The sequence below is a fragment of the Acanthopagrus latus genome, chromosome 4 (genome assembly GCF_904848185.1).
Source record: "Acanthopagrus latus isolate v.2019 chromosome 4, fAcaLat1.1, whole genome shotgun sequence".
Taxonomy (NCBI): Eukaryota; Metazoa; Chordata; class Actinopteri; order Spariformes; family Sparidae; genus Acanthopagrus; species Acanthopagrus latus.
The window spans coordinates 29,458,311-29,477,862 of record NC_051042.1 but is presented as its reverse complement, the minus strand read 5'-3'; the positions used below and the strand labels follow the sequence as shown (position 1 = coordinate 29,477,862).

Genomic DNA, 19,552 nt, shown 5'->3' with positions numbered 1-19,552 from the left:
ATTGGCGTCCAGCTGTAAAGCGATCCTCTCTCTGTCTGAGCCACTCTACATCTCTGGGGGGTCAAAGGTCAGTGTGGCAGACTTGGGGGGGGAGGGGGTGATGGCCTCTGCGACCCCTGTGAATACAGTTACAATGCACTCTCTTGACCCCAGCACTCAGGCAGACCCCTCGGTCACACACCGAGACATTAGTCATCTATGCGTGCGCAGGATTGCTTACATTCTCCAGATTGGCTCAGTCAGGGTGAAGAGTTAAAGCCCCTGTATGTGTTTGTGAAGGCTTTTGTGGTTTTGCATGATCCATTACAGCTCAGGGAAATCTGCCATATCCGTCCGGCCTCATTATCAAAATGTAAATGCAGCTTGACAGGGTAGATATTACATCTACATATAAATGGAGGGCACTTTTGTCCGAGTATAATGACAAGCTTTTCGCCTTTTGTTTCTTTGACATGAATTAATTATCTTCACTCTGAAGCACGTCTCTTACCTTTCTCGTTCCCTTTTATTAAAGAGGACTTAAAGAAGAAAAAGCTGAGTAATTAAAAGATATCATTAAAATATTTCAATTTAAATCAATTCACTAGCTGACACTTTGGAGGGTCATTCCTTTGTCTTGGAAAAACCTAATTAGTTTCTTTTTTAGATTTACATATAAGAAAACCTTAATCCTGGATAATGGAAACTCTTAAAAATATCTTCGGAAAAGCCATCAAACAAATCATTTTTTTTTCCAAGTTGCACACATTTGATACCAACATAAAAATGATTGAGTTGGTTAATTATTTATTTTTTAAAGCTCCCGTGGTATTAAAAACACTCTGAGCTGTATTTTCAGTGTGCCACACATTCTGATGAGATGCAGACCTGTTAATCATTTCACACTTCCTGAAAAAAGTTAATTTTCACCACGTGGCAGTGGTCGATGGCACCACTTCGCCCTCTGACTAGTCATCCTTTTCGATAGGAGCACCATTAGTAAATGAGAATTAATTAGCCAGCTTAATTAGAGAAATTTCATCTTGAGTGCATGCGGAGAGGGGAGGAGAGAGCCAGGTTGCCTCAGTGATGCGCTTTACTGCAGATATGTTTTTGATGTTTCTCTTACTTTATGTTTTAAATATTTAGCTATACCATGTAGATATCATCTTTCATTTTGTTTTATAGTCTTTCCTTCTTTAAAATGTTTTTGCTGCCACTGTAAATATCTCTCTCCCTCCTCCAGTGGCACTATTTTGTCGGAGTACAATCATGGAAATGTCATCTTAACGTCCGTGTTTATCTGTGTCCCAGCCAATCAGCTCCCTCTCTCACCCACTCCACCTCCTCTGCGCTCTCTATTAAGGAAGCTATATTCATCTGAAAGGGGGGCAGGTCTTAGAGCCATCAGTCACCATCTGAGTGACAGTTCAATCTGATACACAGATTCCATTTGCGGTGCTTTACAAGCAACAGTTACTGATAACACACACACACACAGATGCCCCTGCACATCTACGTACGTGCCTTTTGTGAGTGTGCGTGGAGGCACGTGCGCATGTGTGCTCACCCCAAGCTGCCTCTCAGAGCTTTTTTGTTCTCCTCTGGTCCAATCTTCTCGTCAATCTCCTGTCGGCCATGTCTCAGTCCGTGTGCTCCCAGGAATTAAAGGGGAATGAGTTTGGCTCCTTCCCATTGCTATTCAGCCCTTAAGACATCATTCGGCAACAGTTGTGAAGGTGCCGTTGTGTGAAACGGCAGTCAATCAGAGCAGGCACGGGTCCGTTCACTGTCAAGCAAATAAAACGGTAGCTTTTGTTTAGTTTGGAGGCTCTCTCTCTTCAGCGGAATACTCTCCTTGCAGAGCGATGCACTCTGCCTGTGGAAAAGTCTCAGCTCTGACAGGAAAGGTTGATGGGGTGAGCTCCACTGAGAATAGCCACTCAAGCCCTTTCTTGGAGGTGTAGTAAAGAAAAGGGGGGGTTTTAATCAAGGTCAAATAAAGCACTGATTGTGCTGAATCCGGGGAAGGGTAGGAATTAGCGCGGGCGTACAGAGAATGGAGAAATTGCAAAGAGCTGAGGTCAGGCGGATGGCTGAGTGGGTTATAGATACACTGAGAGATGAACTGTGTGGAAAAACCGAGATAGCAACATTCATCCTTATGCCACATGAGCCGATACTTTTTTTCCAGCCTCACAAGCTCAGATCACCGATAGACCGTTCAGATAATCTTGAAAGTACATTTTTATCCAACGTGTATATGGACATACATCGTAAATGGTTGTTGCAGGAGCAGACAATATCAGCGCCCAACATAAGACCATCAGAAAACAGTGGAGATAAGAGATCATAACTTGCTACTCCTCCGTCTCTCCTCTTCTTTTTCTACCACTAGACGAGCAGACATTCCTCCACAGTCCATTTCCTCAATATCTTTTTTTTTTTTTCTGTCCTTGGCTAAAAAATACACAGAGACTGAGAGCGACAGGACCGGAGTGAGCGAGATGGAAAGATCAAAAGAAAAAGGTCAGGCCGGAGGAGAAAAAAAAGAGAAGACGGGCCAGACATATGCAAAGAGGAGGAGAGAAACTGAGAGTGAAGGAGGGAGGCAGAGAGAGCAATTGGCCGCGTCTTCGTGTTGTGATCTGTCAGCGTTGACGGGGATGAGCGGAGCAAACACGCATCTCCCTTGTCCCCTTGGTCAGTTTCCATGGAAACGCTATTTCTCACCCTTACACATACTGTACACTGTATGTTCATCCTCCTTTGCGCTGTATTCCCAGCAGTCAGCATGTCGTTCAAATGGACTGTATGAAAAAGTAGAGTGCTAATAATGTCTTCATTTGCACTTACATGCAACACGGGGCGGCGGTGGAGGGGAATTGTTTGACTCCCTATTGCCGAGCATAATCATCAGACCCTGAAGAAGCGATGCTACAGCTCATAGCCTTCCTCCGGGTCTGAGGGTTGGAGCCACAATTTAGCCAGCCGTCATGCAGCGGTACAATTCTGCTCATTCGCCTTCAGACTCAGCCGCAGCCCTATAACTAACAAAAGTGCAGAGGCCACGATAACGACCGTAGTTGTCATTTGAAATAATCATTTCCATGAGTTTATGTTTGGGGAAACGCATCAGTGAGCTTAAGGCCAATGAGTTCAACCTGGACCTGAGTGGAGGTGAAGGGGAGCCCCTAGTGGTCAGAGAGGAAACAGCAGCACAGCGTCTCACTGCCCACTGTCCATTACTCCGTCACATGCAGAGGAGGAACAACTATTCTAGTTCATTAAACGTTTCACAACAATAACTACAAAGCCCTCCATTACAGGCATTTTTCTTGCAACCAAATTTAAATTAAAAAAAGTATTGTGAGCTAGATGTACTTAAAGCAAAATAAATGTCATACATGAAATTATAAAAGTACTTCAAGATTTTGAGTGAAAGTACAACCCTGATTACAAGACCTGAGGATGCAGCACCAGTGAAGGTTTACTGTCTCAGTAGAGCAGTAAAGCACATCACTCACTTCTCCTGTAAACATATGTGGAAGATGACACATCATCCATGCAGGCGAACAGTTTCTGTACTGTCACTCATACAGTATCTCAACCAGTCTGCCCCTTTTCACTATTTATCCCCACTTACTGGCGTCCACAAGCCCAGTAGAATTTGTTGACACGGTGTTGTCTCGTGTCGTTCACATTGATTGATTGATACTGTCAGCCCCTCCACTCAGGCTGGTGCAGGGAACACTTGGCGAGCTCACAAACTGTAAAGCGTAATGCAAGCCTGTGACTGGAATGCTGAGTCCAGACGGTTGTCGACGCGTCTCCATTGACGTGTTGTGAAGATCACAGTGCCTGTCTGTCTCTGCGCTTGCCTGCTGTGTTCACCCGAGGTAATTAAACGTCAGATGCGAGGCAGGCCATCAGTTAATCCTCCGGCTTCATACCACATTAACTCCTTCCCTCAAAGGCTCAGTGAAAAGTGTTGATCTTGAACCTTTTGAGCAGCCAACGATCTCCAGTTAAAGCTCGTCATACGTTGCATACGTTGCTCCTGTTATTACTCGAGAAGCTTGCCGGTAGCTCTAAATAGGCCTTTCCAAAGCCAAGTGCCTGCGACATCCATTATAGTGATGGATGAGGGAGCGAAAAACAGCTAAAACACACACACAACGTGACCTCACCGCTACTCCAGCCAGTGTTTCTTTGTTTTACCCTCCGCAGCCCTCGGACAGAAGTGAGAATTCACTTTCATTCGTCCTCGCCGACATTATCTTCTCTTCCCCTGTTAGCTTATGTCAATGACGGCACATTTTTTTTGTTGTTTTGTTTTTTTTTTCTGTGTGCCGATTGGCTGTGAATTCTCTCACTGACCTCTGCCAGTCATGTCATGAGTGCAGGTCACCTCCAGCCCCCCCCACACACCATCAAACACTTCCCTGTGAGGCTGCCAAGACAGCTTATCAGGTCCACAGTCGACCGTGAGAGTTTTTGGAAAGCCAGTTTAATTTTTAACACAGAGTTGCTTGTGTGTCTGCACGCGTGTGTGTGTGTGTACGCAAGTGTGAGTGGGCAAATGAATTTTACAAGCATGCTTGTTTTAGTGGTTTGGAGGAAGTTTGTGTGTGTGTGTGTTTTCTTTCACTGGAATGTGTACACAGTGTGGAGGGATTGATTTATGCCTCCTCAACTGTGTGTGCATGTCCTTCAGTTGAATGAGTTAAACAAAGTGATACAGAGTGTGTGTGTGTGTGTGTGTGTGTGTGTGTGTGTGTGTGTGTGTGTGTGTGTATGTGTGTATGGATTTATGTTCCCACACACCTCATTGCACTTCTCTAGTTTAACTACAGTTTAACTTGGACTCAACATTTCTACTTCCTGTTAAGCACACTAGCTTTTCCCAAGTGACCTTAACCTGAAGTCTAGCTGAAGTATACTAACTGTACAGGACTATGTTGTGTTACTATGAGCTGTGAATGGTCTCACTGTTTTAGAATATCCATCATACTCCAGTATAAGCTGTTTCAGCTGTTGCATTTTTCTTTCTTTTACAGTCCAGTTTGATGGTGTGGAGAAGTCTCGGATGTCCCCGACCAAGGAGGGGAAAACCCGCCCGCTTCAGCGGCACTCCAGTGGATGTCTGGTCAACACCAAAATGACCTCACTGGACCACTGCAGCTCCTCTCTCGGGGAGCGCATTGACCCCACCATGCCCCTAGAAAGCCAGTTGTGAGTCAGAGTTGTTTCATTATTATGACTGCATTTCATTTGAGATGCACCACTTGTGTCATTCTGTTTTCATGTGTTGATTTGACCCGTGTTGTTTCATTTCCTCTGCTCTGCTTTCCTTTATTTCTTCTCCTTTCTCATTTTTATTTCCTGTTGGGTTTTTTTTGTTTTTTTTTCTGTAGCTGGTACCACGGAGCGATCAGCCGGACAGATGCAGAGTCTCTGCTCAGGCTGTGCAAGGAGGCGAGCTACCTGGTGAGAAACAGCGAGACCAGCAAGAACGACTACTCCCTCTCCCTCAAGTAAGACAACTCTCTTCTTTCGTAGATACAAAGCCACAGACACTGTTGTCACACACACAAGTGCACATGACAGCTGGGCGAAAGAGTAATCGCAACTGCCCCGTATGATTTAGCCTCTTAAAGCATCTGAGAATACATTTTTTAAGTAGATTCTATACATACATTTTATTTTTCCGTACACACACACACCAAAGACAAAGTGTAGCAGCTGCATATGCTCACTGGTGGAGTAGAGAATCAAACATCTTTGCTTACAAAGGTCCCTGTCTACCTGCGCCCCACTAGCCTGCTGACTCTGCCTTTCCATTATGGTAATAATTCTCACCTTTCAGACCTCTATCTCCCACCTACATCCTGCCCGTCCCTCATCCTCCACCCTCCCCAGTAACCCCTCTGACACCGTCGTCTCGCTCGATCCGCTGATGTGCCCACAACTCAGTTAATGGTGGCCTCCATCAACGACCCCTGATCCCTGTCGTGTCCAGCAGAGGGGTTCAGAGGGAGCCACTCTGATTGGTTTAGTGTAGTCTGGCATTTGGTGGAGGTGGAGGTGGAGGTTACTTTATCCTGAAGGCCCACGGTGCAGTCACTCCCCATTCTTTTGATGGGAATGTGCGCCTTTGACGGGTGTCAGATCAAGGATTTTTACTTGTTGGAGTCATGGCAACGGAGTCGATCATAACCAGATACATGTAGCGTTCTCCAGGCCATCAGGTTTAAGCTCTTCATCTTCCCTTTGTGTACAGTCCAATGTCGACTCAACCGACGTGACATTTACAGAAATCTCTTCGACCGTGGCAACCATCACATGAGATGAAACTCTTAATATGCTCAGAGACATTGATTAGCCCAGCGTTATTACGGCAGAGCTCATCTTGCTGCAGGCTTGCATATCTTGGCGGGGAAACATGATGCTTTCCACTGCTCCAGTTCTCTTGATGCCAAATGTAGCTGACTGCCAGTCTAACTTCCCCGACTGACTGATCATCTGCTTACGCTTGTGCGGCCGCGTCTTTTTCTGCCCCACCGATTGACAAAAAAGCCTGACTTACTAACTGTTGGACCGCCAAACCAAACCGAGTGACTATAAACCAAACAGTGTAAACGGCTGAATGACTGGTTGAGTACTAAACACCGTGTATTTATTCTGTTCTTAAAGTAGTCTAAGGGACTGTTTGTATTGTATGAAATGTGAAGTAGCAGAGAAAGCCAAATACATTTTCCTTGGAGCTAAAAGGGATGTAAATGCAGTCCAATAACATCGCTTTAAATAGCGTCGAGTAGGAGTACATCATTTAGCGCTCATAAAAAGAGGATACGTGATCGATATCTGTAGAATGCCAGAATGTATTAACAGATTTATAAGAGCTTAGAAAGTAAGACCTGGAGTGGAATAGACCCATATCTCAAATGTATGTAGAAGAAAAAAGGGTTTTTAGCCGAAAGGAGGGAGTGATAATTCAGAGAGAGACGTTGATGAATGCACCTCCAATAAGCACTAGTTCAAATTTGGGGCGAGATCCTTTAATGATATTTTTTAAGTGAAGCTTGTGAGAATTAATCCATCCATCTCCCTGTTAGAAGCCAAAAACGGAGATTGCCTAATGCTGGAGGTTTTACTCCGCAAATGAAATAGCTAGATCAATTGAATGAAAAACCAAGATTTCTTTCTTTTCTTTTCTTTTTTCTTTTCTTTTTTTTTTTTCTCACCATGGTAATAATAGCAGCAGGGCATTTCATCTTGAATAACCGCGTTTATTTGATTTCTCTGGTGAAAAGATGGTTTTAACCTTCATTCATGTATTCACGCTGATTCACATCCTGCAGCTGTCCAGCCACCCCTCCCTCCCTCCACCTCCTCCACCCTCCATAATAAGCTGCACTATTAGAGCTGATGATGGAGGACTGCAGTTGGTAAAGTGTTTCACGAATGGGCAGCTCGGTTGGTGAGGCAGAAGGAAGCTATACTTAAGGTAGTTTATTGCCATGATTATTTATGCTGATTAATTCAAACCACACTTGCCGCAAAAACCTGCTACTACCGACCTAAAGGCTTCTGTCTACAACCCCCCAAAAAGCAAGTTGTTGGATGACGTCCAGAGAGATGAGGAAAAGAGAATGCTGAGGAGATCGTGTTACTATCGATGTTTAATCTCTCATGTTGTGGCCATGACCAGCAGAGGTTACTCTTCTTAAGGTTTTTGGGGAGTTGAGCGGAGTGAGATTTGTCCCTGAGCAGACTGTTGGCTTGCTTATGCCTCAGGGAAAAAACTCATAGTTGATAAGGTCAAAGTTATAAAGAAAGGAGCCACTAAGGGAGGGGTGTCAAAGCCTTTTTTTTTATGCTGGGGGCAACACAAAGAATAAAGTACACCCTGTTCAGACTGTTTTAGGTGCAATATGTATGAACTTTCGGTGACGACCTTCAAAAAAGTGCACAGCACTGTGATCCACGGAGATAACCCCAGGATCTGTTTGTCACGCCACATCACTCGTGGAAATGTTTCCCAGACACCTGTAGACAGCCGCCGATGGTGGGAGCTGCTGGTGGAGACTTCAGAGAGTGTAATCACATCGCATTTCAGTAAGCTCCAACCGCAACCGCCTCCCCTTACTCCTTCCACATGAAGAGAGAGAACGGGGTTTGAGAGCAGGATCATGTCCTCCTCAGTGGCTGCAAAATCTTGAAAGCACAGGTTAACCTCTGGGCTCAGCAATAAGACAGCGGCTTCACATGTTTCCCCTGTTGTCATACAAATGTTGGCATTGGAGGTAAGAGCTGAAGTCTGATTTGCCTCTGAAAAAGTGGAAGCTTTGCAACAAATGATTTCATCTGTTTCAGACAGGAAAGCCCAGAACTCTCAGCTGGTGAGCACTCTTGACTGGATGAAATTATTAGTTTTAAAGGTGCGACATGTTCACGTTTTAGTTTAATGACAGTTTTGACAGTCGTGTCATTAACTGTAACTCTGATATGTTTCCCCCTATTTGTTTTAAGTATGAATTTGACAGGTGGCCTGTTCTTACATATATCACCTTTAACATGGGACTCATCACAGTAGGAAGTACATGTCAGTACAGTCATTGGGCCAGATATCATTTTCATTGAAACAACTCACTCGCTATAGAAAAAGGTGTCAGGTATCAGAGAGTTTCAGAGATAAATGTTGGCATCAAGGACAATGGACCTGGTTAGATTTTCCTCCTTTCTTTTCTTGGCATGGCAAATTGTACAATGTTGTAATAAAACATCAAACTGTTCATCATTTTCCATTCTAGCTGGCAGTGAAAAGCACCTGTGAGCAGAATCAGCAACATAGAGCTTGTTCCTCGAAGCTTTATGTGTTTTGTGTTAGCGCAGACAGCCACATGTGTATTTGTGCCGGTCGCCTCCTGTCACAGAACATCGGATCCTGTGCCTCTGGCGTCGATCACATCAAGCCCAACAAAAACAGTCAGCCGGCCAATTGAGGGGAATGACAGGTGCCGCAGCACTGCAGGCAGGGTTAACTCGTGAGTTCAGCCTGGCTGTCCCCCCTGCTGCCACTGAAAATGAGTGGAAACCCGAGGTGAAGATCCTCCATGTCTGAGGTTGCTGAAAAATGTATAAGGCCATGAGGTGGCACGTATGTGTATTGCATTATTGATAAAGACAGCCATCGCCGAGACCTCCAGCCTCAGGAGTCCTCCGGCCTGATGGAAAAGCGTTTTCAGTCAGTTTTGCCCTCCTAACCCTTCTTTTTTCTGTTCCCCTCCCCCTCACCCCCCACCGTTTCTTTCCCCTCTCTCTGTGGAGAGGTATTTGAAACATATTAAACCCTTCACAAGTCTCTCAGAGCACTGTGTCATCCTGTTTCTCACCTCGCGACAGAGCCCTGCACGGCATGTTTCCTCTGGCTGAGCCGAGAAACTGTTGGTGAAAGGAGAAAAATGCACCCAACCACAATCTGTTTGAAGCCAGTAAACAAAGAACTAGACATATAAATGGCCACTTGATAAAACAACCGAAAATTCTTTACGCCTGAAATTTGAGTCAGACGAAAGACACATCACATTTTGTATGCTGTCTTTGATCATATTTAGATGGAAGAGATCAGATTTCCTTTAATTGACACAGACGAGACACAAGACCATGTTTTTGCAACGTTTTTAGCCAAATTGAAGCTAAACTTTCCTTTTTTTCCATCAGCTGCTCCTTACAGAACGGTAGAGCTCATCCCAGATGGGCTCATTCAGTTAGCACTCGCATGAAATAATGGGCATGATCAGGATATCTGATGCCCACTAATGCTGAAAAAAAGGGTCATTGCTTCTGCCAAGGATCATTATCACTTTGGCGGATGACTTTGCCTTTTCTGGTGCCACAGATTCATAACGCTGAGAGAGCATCATTCACGGAGCAAACCAATATGTTGAAGGTGGAGATAAGCCGTGATTGCTGTCAGGGCTGTTCCTGCTCTGAGGGACTACAGGGTTCAAATCAAAGTCATAAACCTCAGTACACAGGACAGGAGACCTCCCCATGCGAGATTAATCCTGATTAGACTTACAGAAGCCCCACAAACACGGATATGATAACACCACAAAGGCCTGTCTCCTCAAAGAAAAAAAAAAGAGAGAAAGAAACCCCGATTTCATTTTTATCATCAGCCCAGCCGTATTGCTCTGCTGTCCTGATTTTGGTCTCTGCAGGACCGTAACGTGATAAGCAGCCCTGAACACCGACTGGAAAATCAGCCGGGAATCTAAAAATGATGCTATTGATGTGTTTGGCTTTTTAAGTGTGGCTCTGTGTAACCTGACACCCGTCTCCCAGCGCCCCGCGTGAAGATTCATCAAATGCACTTTGCAGGGAGGATTTTTGTTTCTTTTTTCTTCTTCTTCTTCATCCTCCTTTTTTTTGTTGTTTTTTTTAAATTAGCTCTCCTGGCATCACTTGCAGAAACGTAGAGACCCGTGGCAAGGCAAATTGGTCTCAAATCCCGATGAACTTGTTAATGACATGCTCAGATATCGAGGCCACAGGCAGGGTGGTGGAGAAGTCTGATAGTTGTGTTTACTTCAGTTTTGTAGCTCTGCAAGCTGGCAGCTCTTCACCTCCCCTCGCTTATAAAAGATTATGTTTGCATTTGGCCCCGTCACCTGGCATACACGCTGTTGAGGACTCCAAAATCTCACAGATTTCCTAATTTGATTTTCTCTAATACCCATTATAATGACGATAATATTTAAAATAACAATAGGTTCCCTGAGCGTAATCGCACAGGAAGGATCCACCACTTATCTGCTTGAATCTATTCCCATTCTTGGCGGATGTCCCTCAATTGAACCCTGTGCATTCTTAGCTTTTTTTTTTTTTTTTTCCACCCACTTCAGTGTTATCTATGTGCCGGGAGGATCTCTGTGCATCATGGAGAGAACGCATCCGCAGGCTTTACACATGCAATTACCAGATAACTAAAGAATGGCCTGATGTTTAAAGGTGCCTAAAGCCCCAGTTCTGGCTCCTGTTCATCACAGATAATGGGTGCATCCACAAATATGTGCATATATTTACACTGGGGATATATTCAACGACCTCAGGAATATATGTTTTGTTCATGGTAGTTGCTTCATTGGTCTGTGTGACTGTCGTGGACTCATAAAATGATCAGTAGTGGATAGAAGTGAGAAAGAGGAGCATGGTTTGGAACGTCATCGGTGCTCATGACCATCCTGTTCTCACTGCATCTAATCCAAATATAAATGTTTTTGTTTATGAATGATTGAAACCAGGTTCATGCAGATTTTGTCAAGTCAAATTAAAAAAGCGCATTGATGTATGTTTAAGACCTCAACAAATAGCATTTAAGATCTTAAAGATCTTTGATGGAAGAGAGACAATGTATGGAGTCAAATCAAATGTATCTATACAGCACCAGTTCATTCCTCCTGTATATTGTAGACTAGTTCAACCCACAAGAATGGAGCTAGCTCATCATGTGAGGATCTCACGGCACTTCAGCCGGTTGTGTCTCCTGCGGTGATACGATAAGAAATTGTGAAGGTGTCAGAAGAATTTTTCCGACGCTACATGGAAGCGATTCAAGCATTAGCATAGCTCTGTTAGCTGTGGATGCATAACACTGGTGTTTTTCAGATATCATGTGGGATTCAATGACTTCCACCACTATGGTCCCTCATGGGAACAAGTCTTCATAAATTACACTTCATTGCCTGCTGTTGCAGATATTCTCCAAAACTCTTCTTCCTCCCACCATGGCTCGTGTCTTGCTTTAGCGAGCAAGCAATCATAATTCACGACAATGAAAAAAATAACCTGCAGCCAGATGCCAACATCTGTAGCTAGCTAATGTAACAAAAACATGAGAATAGAACTTGCATTAATGGTTGAGCCACAAGTTGTCTAATAACACTTACTGTGTATTTACCGTGTGACAGATTTCTTATCAGCCTCAAATGCACCATCTGCTGATCTAATACCTAAAGCAAACTTGCGGTAAATTAAAGACGATTACGCCCTTGATTTTATTTTAAGGCCTTTTAAGGCTTTTATTGGAGCCGCGGGGAACCCTGTTATATCTCTTCCACTTAACACCTCGTACACACTTACCCTCCACAAGCATCGTCCTCACGAGAATCCTGTTTTCCACACCATCTTTGACACAAACAGAATGCATAGTGCAGATAACATTAACCGGCCCCACAAGCCGATGGATCCGAAGCTCTTATACTTGCCTGATGTCGCAGAAAGGGTTGTAGGGAAATCGTAATCCTTGAGGGTATTTCTCCTTCTTTTCTCCAAGTGTAATGGAACATGCACTGTTATCCTCCTCGCCGTTTCTTTTTCATTTCAGCAACAGGGGGGTTACATTTTTATATCAGGGACGTATAATAACATATGACACAGAATAGAATAGGTTGGAGCTCAGTGAGCCAGAAACAAGTGATGCACATTATGTTGATGACGGGCCGTAATGCCCACTTGCTGCGAAGCGAGCGGATACTATTTGAGCCTACAGCAATCATAACTTACAATGAGCATTAGCTGCTGATTGAAGAAGCTATTATGCTAATGTCTTTTCATAAAGACAAAGTATCAAAACAGTATATTTACAGCAGAATATAGGTGCCATTAGTTTTGTATAGGCTCCTTGCCAAAACTTACTGTAGCATCACTTAACTCCAAACAAACAAAAAAAAAAGTAATTTTCTATTTTAAAGCAGAAGATTACTGGCAAGCTGTAAAATGTATCGATCGGCGGCTCCTTGGAACACACAGGGAGCTTTTAATTTGCAGCGCATTTATTGCTGTAGCTTAAGTGATTTATCCTGGGGGTTCATTAGCCTCATCCTCATGCTCCGCATGTGAAACTCAGCACCTTAAGCAACCTGCCTTTTAGTCTCCTCCCCAGACAGCTCCAAAGTTATCAGAGGTAATCCAGCTTTCAGAGCGCTGTCATGCACTGTAGGGAGCAACTACAGCAGGAGTAAATGAGAAAGGGGCTGTCAGGGCAGCTGATTTGTTGAGTTTTTTTTTCCCCCATATATTCAGGCTTCTAATGTACTTTTCTCTTCAAATTAGTTCTTAGCCGTGCTGGTGACGTGGCTCCAGGCTCACCGGTGACAGTCGTTTGGTCTAATGACTTTCACAAACCCTTCATGTAGCGTCTATAGCAGGTCAAAGTTTTGGTTTATCAAGGGAAATAACTTAACATCTACATAATGGATTGGCACTCAATTATTGTTGATACATTCATGGTTCCCATATGATGTCTTGTCATCCCGAATGGCCCCTTGACTCTTCCTGTAGTGCCTGTAGTGTAGTTTAGTGTTAATGAAGACCCGCAAAATGAATGACTTCACCAGCTTCCTCTGCTATTTTATACAACATTATTTTGCAAATATAAGCGTTGTAAAGCACTCAACCGAGGTCATGATTTAGTGCACACTATATTCTAAACAAAGAATATTAATCAATCTTCTTTGCAATTCTGTTTACTCCGTCAAAAGTTTCATACAATTCTATTTTCTAATATTTTCTGGGTAAAATGCTTTTTGGGAGGCTGCGCTGTATCCAGCTCTTTTAATACATCCATGATGCTGACAAAAGCATTTAGCTTGGAGACATCAGTGTGGCTGAAGCCTCTTGGTCTTTTTTTTCTGTATATTGTCGCTTCAAAAAATATCATTTAAATTGCAAAGTCTTGTTTGTTTGATTGAACTAACAACATGTTTTCTGTCCCTCTCTTGTGTTGTCGTGTGTTCCCAGGAGCAGCCAGGGCTTCATGCACATGAAGCTGTCGCGGACGAAGGAGAACAAGTACATCCTGGGCCAGAACAGTTGCCCTTTTGACAGCGTGCCTGAGATCATCCATTACTACTCCAGCCGCAAGCTGCCAATCAAAGGTGCTGAACACATGTCCCTGCTCTACCCTGTAGCCATCAGGACACTATAGTGCTCCGGGTCACCTGCAGACGTCGGCCCCCTGCAGCACTCGCCGGGCCACCCTGAGGCCCCCCACGCTCCCTGTCCGTCTGGACAGAGCCCAGTAGACTCATGGGAAGATGAACGGTGGCGTCCAAAAAACTGCTGATCCCGTCTCACCTCACTGGCCGACAGATTCCAGACCTGTTGCGAAGGCCTACTGCATACTTAGACATACAGACTCAATGTTGCAGAAATCTTGATTATTTTATTTTATTTTATTTTATTTATGACTCACACCCACTTCACTCCATCACAGACTGACTATCTGATGATCATTTCATTGATATCTTGAGCAGATTCCCCTTAGCACTTAACAGTCAAAGAAAAAAAGAAAGGTACAACATTGTGACATACGTCGCTTCTCTCTTTAAATGTTGTACCTTTTTTCCTTCACGGTGCACGTCATGAAAACTGTGCAGGAACACGCTTCGCTCATTTGGTTAAGGCTCTGCTGTTACTGTAATTGTTTGCAAGGGGAACTTGAAGATTGTAGGAGCCGTGTGAGGGAAGAGACATTTATGAGGCATGCTGAGGGATATTGTCCATGTGGGCCCCGTTCAGTCGCCGGGATATTGAATAAACCGGCCTTGTATGAATGGTGTGTCCCCAGCTGCGCAGAAATAACAGGCCTGTGAACAGCGCAGACTGATCTCTCTATCTTGTCATAGCGCATGCTGTCTGCTATCCATCACTGAGCGGTCGTATCAAACCAATGACAGTGTAAGTAGCGTGGTGGTGAGACAGGCAGGAAAGCATGATGGATGGGTCAACCTATCCGACACAGCACAATTGGCTGAGGCTGGAGACCAGAGCCTGTCCAAATGGACCAAATTAGCCCCCGCTGCTCCTGCTTAGAGAGGCTTTGCATCGGGAGAATGAAATACGCCTGCATTGTCTACCTCAGAAAAATCAATTTCATTCGCCCATCTGCAGATCGATAGGTACAATGGAATTGCAGACATCGATCCGCCCTCCCTTTGACATTCCCGATCCTCTTAAAAATTGCATCATTGTTTTTTAGGAATATGATTTTTGAATACAGTTAATCCAAGATTCTTTTTAATGAAAACAGAAGCATTTTTCCAGATCAGCAATTGTATGTATTGTGACTAATATGATACTGTGTGATGTCAGTAAGAAAATGTTTGGTTAATGCCTTATAATGCATGGGTTCAAATCTGTCCGCTAGATCAGCCGATTTCCAATTCCGCTTTTAACGATTGTTCTGTGACTGTAATTTATTCTGGGGTGATTATTACTGATGTGTTACTCCTCCGTGATGGCCCGTCGGGCTCTCCCTTCGCCCTCATCGTTCTGTGCCGATGTGATCGTGTTTTTTCGGGACTACTCCAGCCTCTTTTTAGTGTGGTGCTTTGCTTTCTTTCTTTCTTTTTTTTTTTGGGCTTTCTAAATGCACGTTTGCCTCGGTGGCCTGACTTCCGGGGCGGGAGTCACGGCGTCTCCTGACCCAGCAGGGGATCGTGAAGCCTCACGTGAGAGACGATCGCATATCCCCCCCCTGCCCCGGACCAATCACGGCGCAGCCTGTTTGACCTGGATAAACACCTACATGTACCTTCAGCCTGATTCCACTTTGCATTCAAATCTCTCTGTCATCTACCCTTTACTACCAGATGTGCATACGTGTGTGTGTGAGTGAGTACGCATGTGTGCAGCCTGTTCATGTGTACAGTGTGTGTGTGTGACTATGTGTGCACATGTGTGTTTTCTTACCCGTGCTGGTACAAACTGGTGACGGCCCTCGCTTGAACCTCTTTGGGTGTCAGCGCCTTTTTTTTTTTTTTTTTTTTTTTTTAAATTTAAATGTTTTTTTTGTTTGTTTTTTTTTCTTATTTCTCCCTTGAATTCAAGAAAGAAGAATCCAGCCTCGTGACTCGCGAATTCTCATTTTCTTTCTTGCATTCACTCGTCGAACCACATTGGATTTTAGCAGCTCATACGAATGATGCTCTCTGTGGTTTAATATAACGGACCCAATAACATTCGCGCCGACAGCATCTAATATCGCTGACCAATTACAGCAAGAAGAAGAAGCAGTATCCACGCCGTGAGCTGGTGCTAATGAGAGCGCCTAATGCGCGTATGATCAGACTGCCACTTCACAGGAAACTTTGTCAGTCTTATGAGAGGCCAAATTGTGTGGTTTAATGAGCAAATCCAAGCAAAACAAAATGGAGATTTACGGGGGGGCTTTTTTTCGTCCAAGCTGAAAGTGACTGACACTAGGAATTAAACGAGCAGAACCGCTCAATATACAAAGTCAAACATGGTTTGGTTTTGACTATATCTCTCCGCCGAGTGCTATGCAACTATGAACTGCAGTCATTGAAGGGGAAATGATTGTGTGCCTCCACCAAATGTTGGTGACAAATGCGATGGTACAAAAAAAGACGTCTACCGGTAAGAGATGTGATCAGCAGAATGACCTGATTAGTATTCAGAAAGTGGGATGTATACAGATGTTTTATTTTGCCGGGGGGCGGTAAGGGAGCAGACGGACGTCGCTGTCGTACGCGGGACGCCTGTTCCTCGTGATAAGGCGACCTCTGCAGCTTTATTAGGGGAAACAGCATGTTGTCGAAAGTGGACCTATGTATTTCCTTGAGAGAAGATATCCTAAGAAGAGATGCAAGTGAAAAATTAACTATTATGTGTGATGTATGTTCAGAATGTTCCCTGTCGAAGAGATCAAATGTTGACAGTAGAGGCTCTTGTATTTGGTTGCTGCTGCTGCTGACGGGTGTTGCTCTGCCACAGGAGAGAGCCTGCGTGTGATGGCCACACTGCCTAGAGAGAGTGGCCTTAGCTCTGGGGAAAGGGAAAAATGAGAATAAGGAGGGGGAGGGTGTTCTGACAGGGTGAGGGGGGGGTTCGCTTGCAATCAGCAGACACACTCCCCGCGTTCGTATATTACTATTACCTTTAACCTGAAAGAGCCCTTCTCCGCCCTCAGAAGTGTCTTAAAGAGTGTGCGTGTGTGTGTGTGTACGCAAATATTGTGCAAGCATGAAACAGTGTTTGTGTGTGTGGTTGTGAGTGTGTGTGTGTGTGTGTGTGTGTGTGTGTGTGTGTGTGTGCGTGCGTGCGTGTGCGTGAACTGGTGTAAGCAACCATCAGCCATCGACTTGCCCCGTGTGTATCTTGTGTATCACTTTACTTGTGGTAAAGTGGCATGTGTGAGTTTTCCTTTTCGTGTACATTTTCGTGCCACGTATGTATGCACTACTATAACATATCTCTGTACAGTCCCTCATGGCCAAATGTATATACTGAATGTATTGTATGGGGACATAGAGGCATCAAGGTTCAAAATAAATAAAAAATTGGGTTTATGAGTCCCGTTTCTGTGAATCTTTTCTGACACGAAAGAAAACAAACGCAAACTGGTACCTTTTTGAAACAAGAGACAAGAGCTCCTGTCTGTATCTTCGCCATCCCCCCCGGTTGCCATGGTGAAGCCCTTCGATAAATAGTGAAGAGCGGCCATTGTTTGAGTCAAGGACAGAACGCTGCAGCTATTATCAGACCAGTACTCCAGCACTTGTTGTCCCCTATTGATCCACTTTGACTTGCAATATTTTTTCTCGCTCTGTTGTACGTCCCGGCAGAGTTCACTCAACGCACATCTTTTCTGGAAGATCGCCGGACCACGTTTCCTACACGTGGGTCCCACTGCTTCCAGTCATCACGCCTGCGGCCCTCTTATAGTTTATAGCAGCATTTAATGCGTTTTGTCTGCGCCGTAAACTTAACAAGGTGTAAATCAGAAATGATTCTTGGCATTTGAAGAGAGTCTTTGCCTCGGGCAACAGATGATTTAGAGGACACTTCTGTGCCAACCAAGAGGAGACAGATAAGTAGCATAAGTAAATGTAAATAGTGGGATATATATATATATATATATATATATATATATATATATATATATATATATATATATATATATATATATATATATATAAGTGTATGGCCATCAGTGGTTACTCTGGGGATATGCAGCTGCCTATTTGTTCAGGGTATGATTTTTTTTTTTTTTCTTTGAAGAGCCCCAGGCTGGGACTCAAACCCACGTCCTGCTGCAGTAAGGACAAATTCTCTTTACACGGGACGCCTGCTCTGCTAACTGAGCTAATAGGCGCCTCTGTAGGAAGAATTCTAACTAGTGGCAAATTTTCACATACTTCATCTTTAATTTAATAGTAATAACATTTTATTTAAACATCTTATTCTTCCACTCAAGGTACTCAAGGTCCCGTGGCATTTGTTAAAATCATGCAGTTGAACAACAAAGCACTTAATATTAATGTTTTTGTGAAAACGTAATCCTCCATATTTATGGCTTGTATGCTCGCCTGTAGACAAACTTTTACATTTCCATGTTCAGATGACCTGCTGTGCACTGCGACCAATTATTCTGAAATAATTAATTGGAAGTGTACCAACTGAACTGTCAGTGTTTTCCCTATAATTAGTGCTGAATTACATCACCTCGTCGACATAGAAAATAAAACCCCAGCAAATCCATGTTTCATGGATGCTTTGCCACGACAACATCAAGAGAAGCTCCAGTTTCTCATTTGAATTGTTTTTCTTACACTTCTCCAGTACTCTGTGCAGTATTAAACCAGCTTTTTGTCAGTTTACGTGTACGTTCTTTTTCTTTTCTGGTGTTGGACACCTCTCAGCCAGACACAAATACTTTTAAGCTGTCATACTTTTACATGTAAATTAAACTGCAGTCAGTATTGAAATCTCTAAAGTCTCTTTCAGAGCCGTTAAATTTTGACAGCAAAAACACACGTTTTCACACGGCTCATCTCAGCCACAGAACATGTGGCGGGCAGTCAGGAGGAGCTCGGGCAGGGCGCTGATGGAAAGAGACGTCGAACATTCACAGCCTCTTGACTCGTCTGATAGAAGGCAGAAGAATCTGAAAACACACACACCTGGAGATTGGCTGGTACGGTGTCTGACAGCCAGACAGTGAGGACGTTGTCTGTGAGGCCCCGACACAGAAACAGTTTTCAGCTTCCTTTGTCTATGTGCAACTGAGAGCGTTTGTATGATATGACCATGAGGGGGATATTTTGTTTGTTGACTGGCCATTTTCCTTCAGGAATTCTACTTTGAAAGAGAAAAACAAAAAACATGCACAAAACAACAACAACAATATTTTTCCATAACAGCACTGACCACACAAGTTTGTTTTCCAGGAGAAAAAAAAAAAAAAACATGAGTGAAATGAAGTGGAATTGTATTTTTCTCCTGATATGTTCTGTTTTGTCAATCAGGTTTTACATAATTAAAAAGAAAAAAAAAAAAAAAATCACTAGGTTTCATTAGGTTTTTTTCCCCCCTCCAAAGGTAGTAACAGATGAAAACGGTACGGAAGCCCTGAGGGGCAATTGTGATTTCTTTTTGGTTTTTTTTCGATCCATTACCTAAGTTTGAGCTAAATAGTTTTCTCTGTTTTTTATAACTTTAGAACGGGAGTGAAGAAATGTTTTTCCAGAATGATCTTACT

The 19,552-nt window shown here is 43.7% G+C and overlaps 1 protein-coding gene across 4 annotated transcripts in view; it reads left to right on the top strand.

Moving 5' to 3' along the window:
- Positions 1 to 17,363, top strand: part of zgc:158464 (uncharacterized protein LOC791139 homolog) — a 102,242-nt gene extending 84,879 nt beyond the window's left edge. For all 4 annotated transcript variants that reach the window (XM_037095751.1, XM_037095752.1, XM_037095753.1 and 1 more), the window contains 3 exons: positions 5,040 to 5,214; positions 5,397 to 5,516; positions 13,789 to 17,363. In XM_037095751.1, coding sequence (XP_036951646.1) covers positions 5,040 to 5,214; positions 5,397 to 5,516; positions 13,789 to 13,975 — 482 coding nt within the window. In that variant the 3' untranslated portion in view covers positions 13,976 to 17,363. The remainder of the gene's footprint in view (positions 1 to 5,039; positions 5,215 to 5,396; positions 5,517 to 13,788) is intronic.
- Positions 17,364 to 19,552: the final 2,189 nt, after the last annotated feature.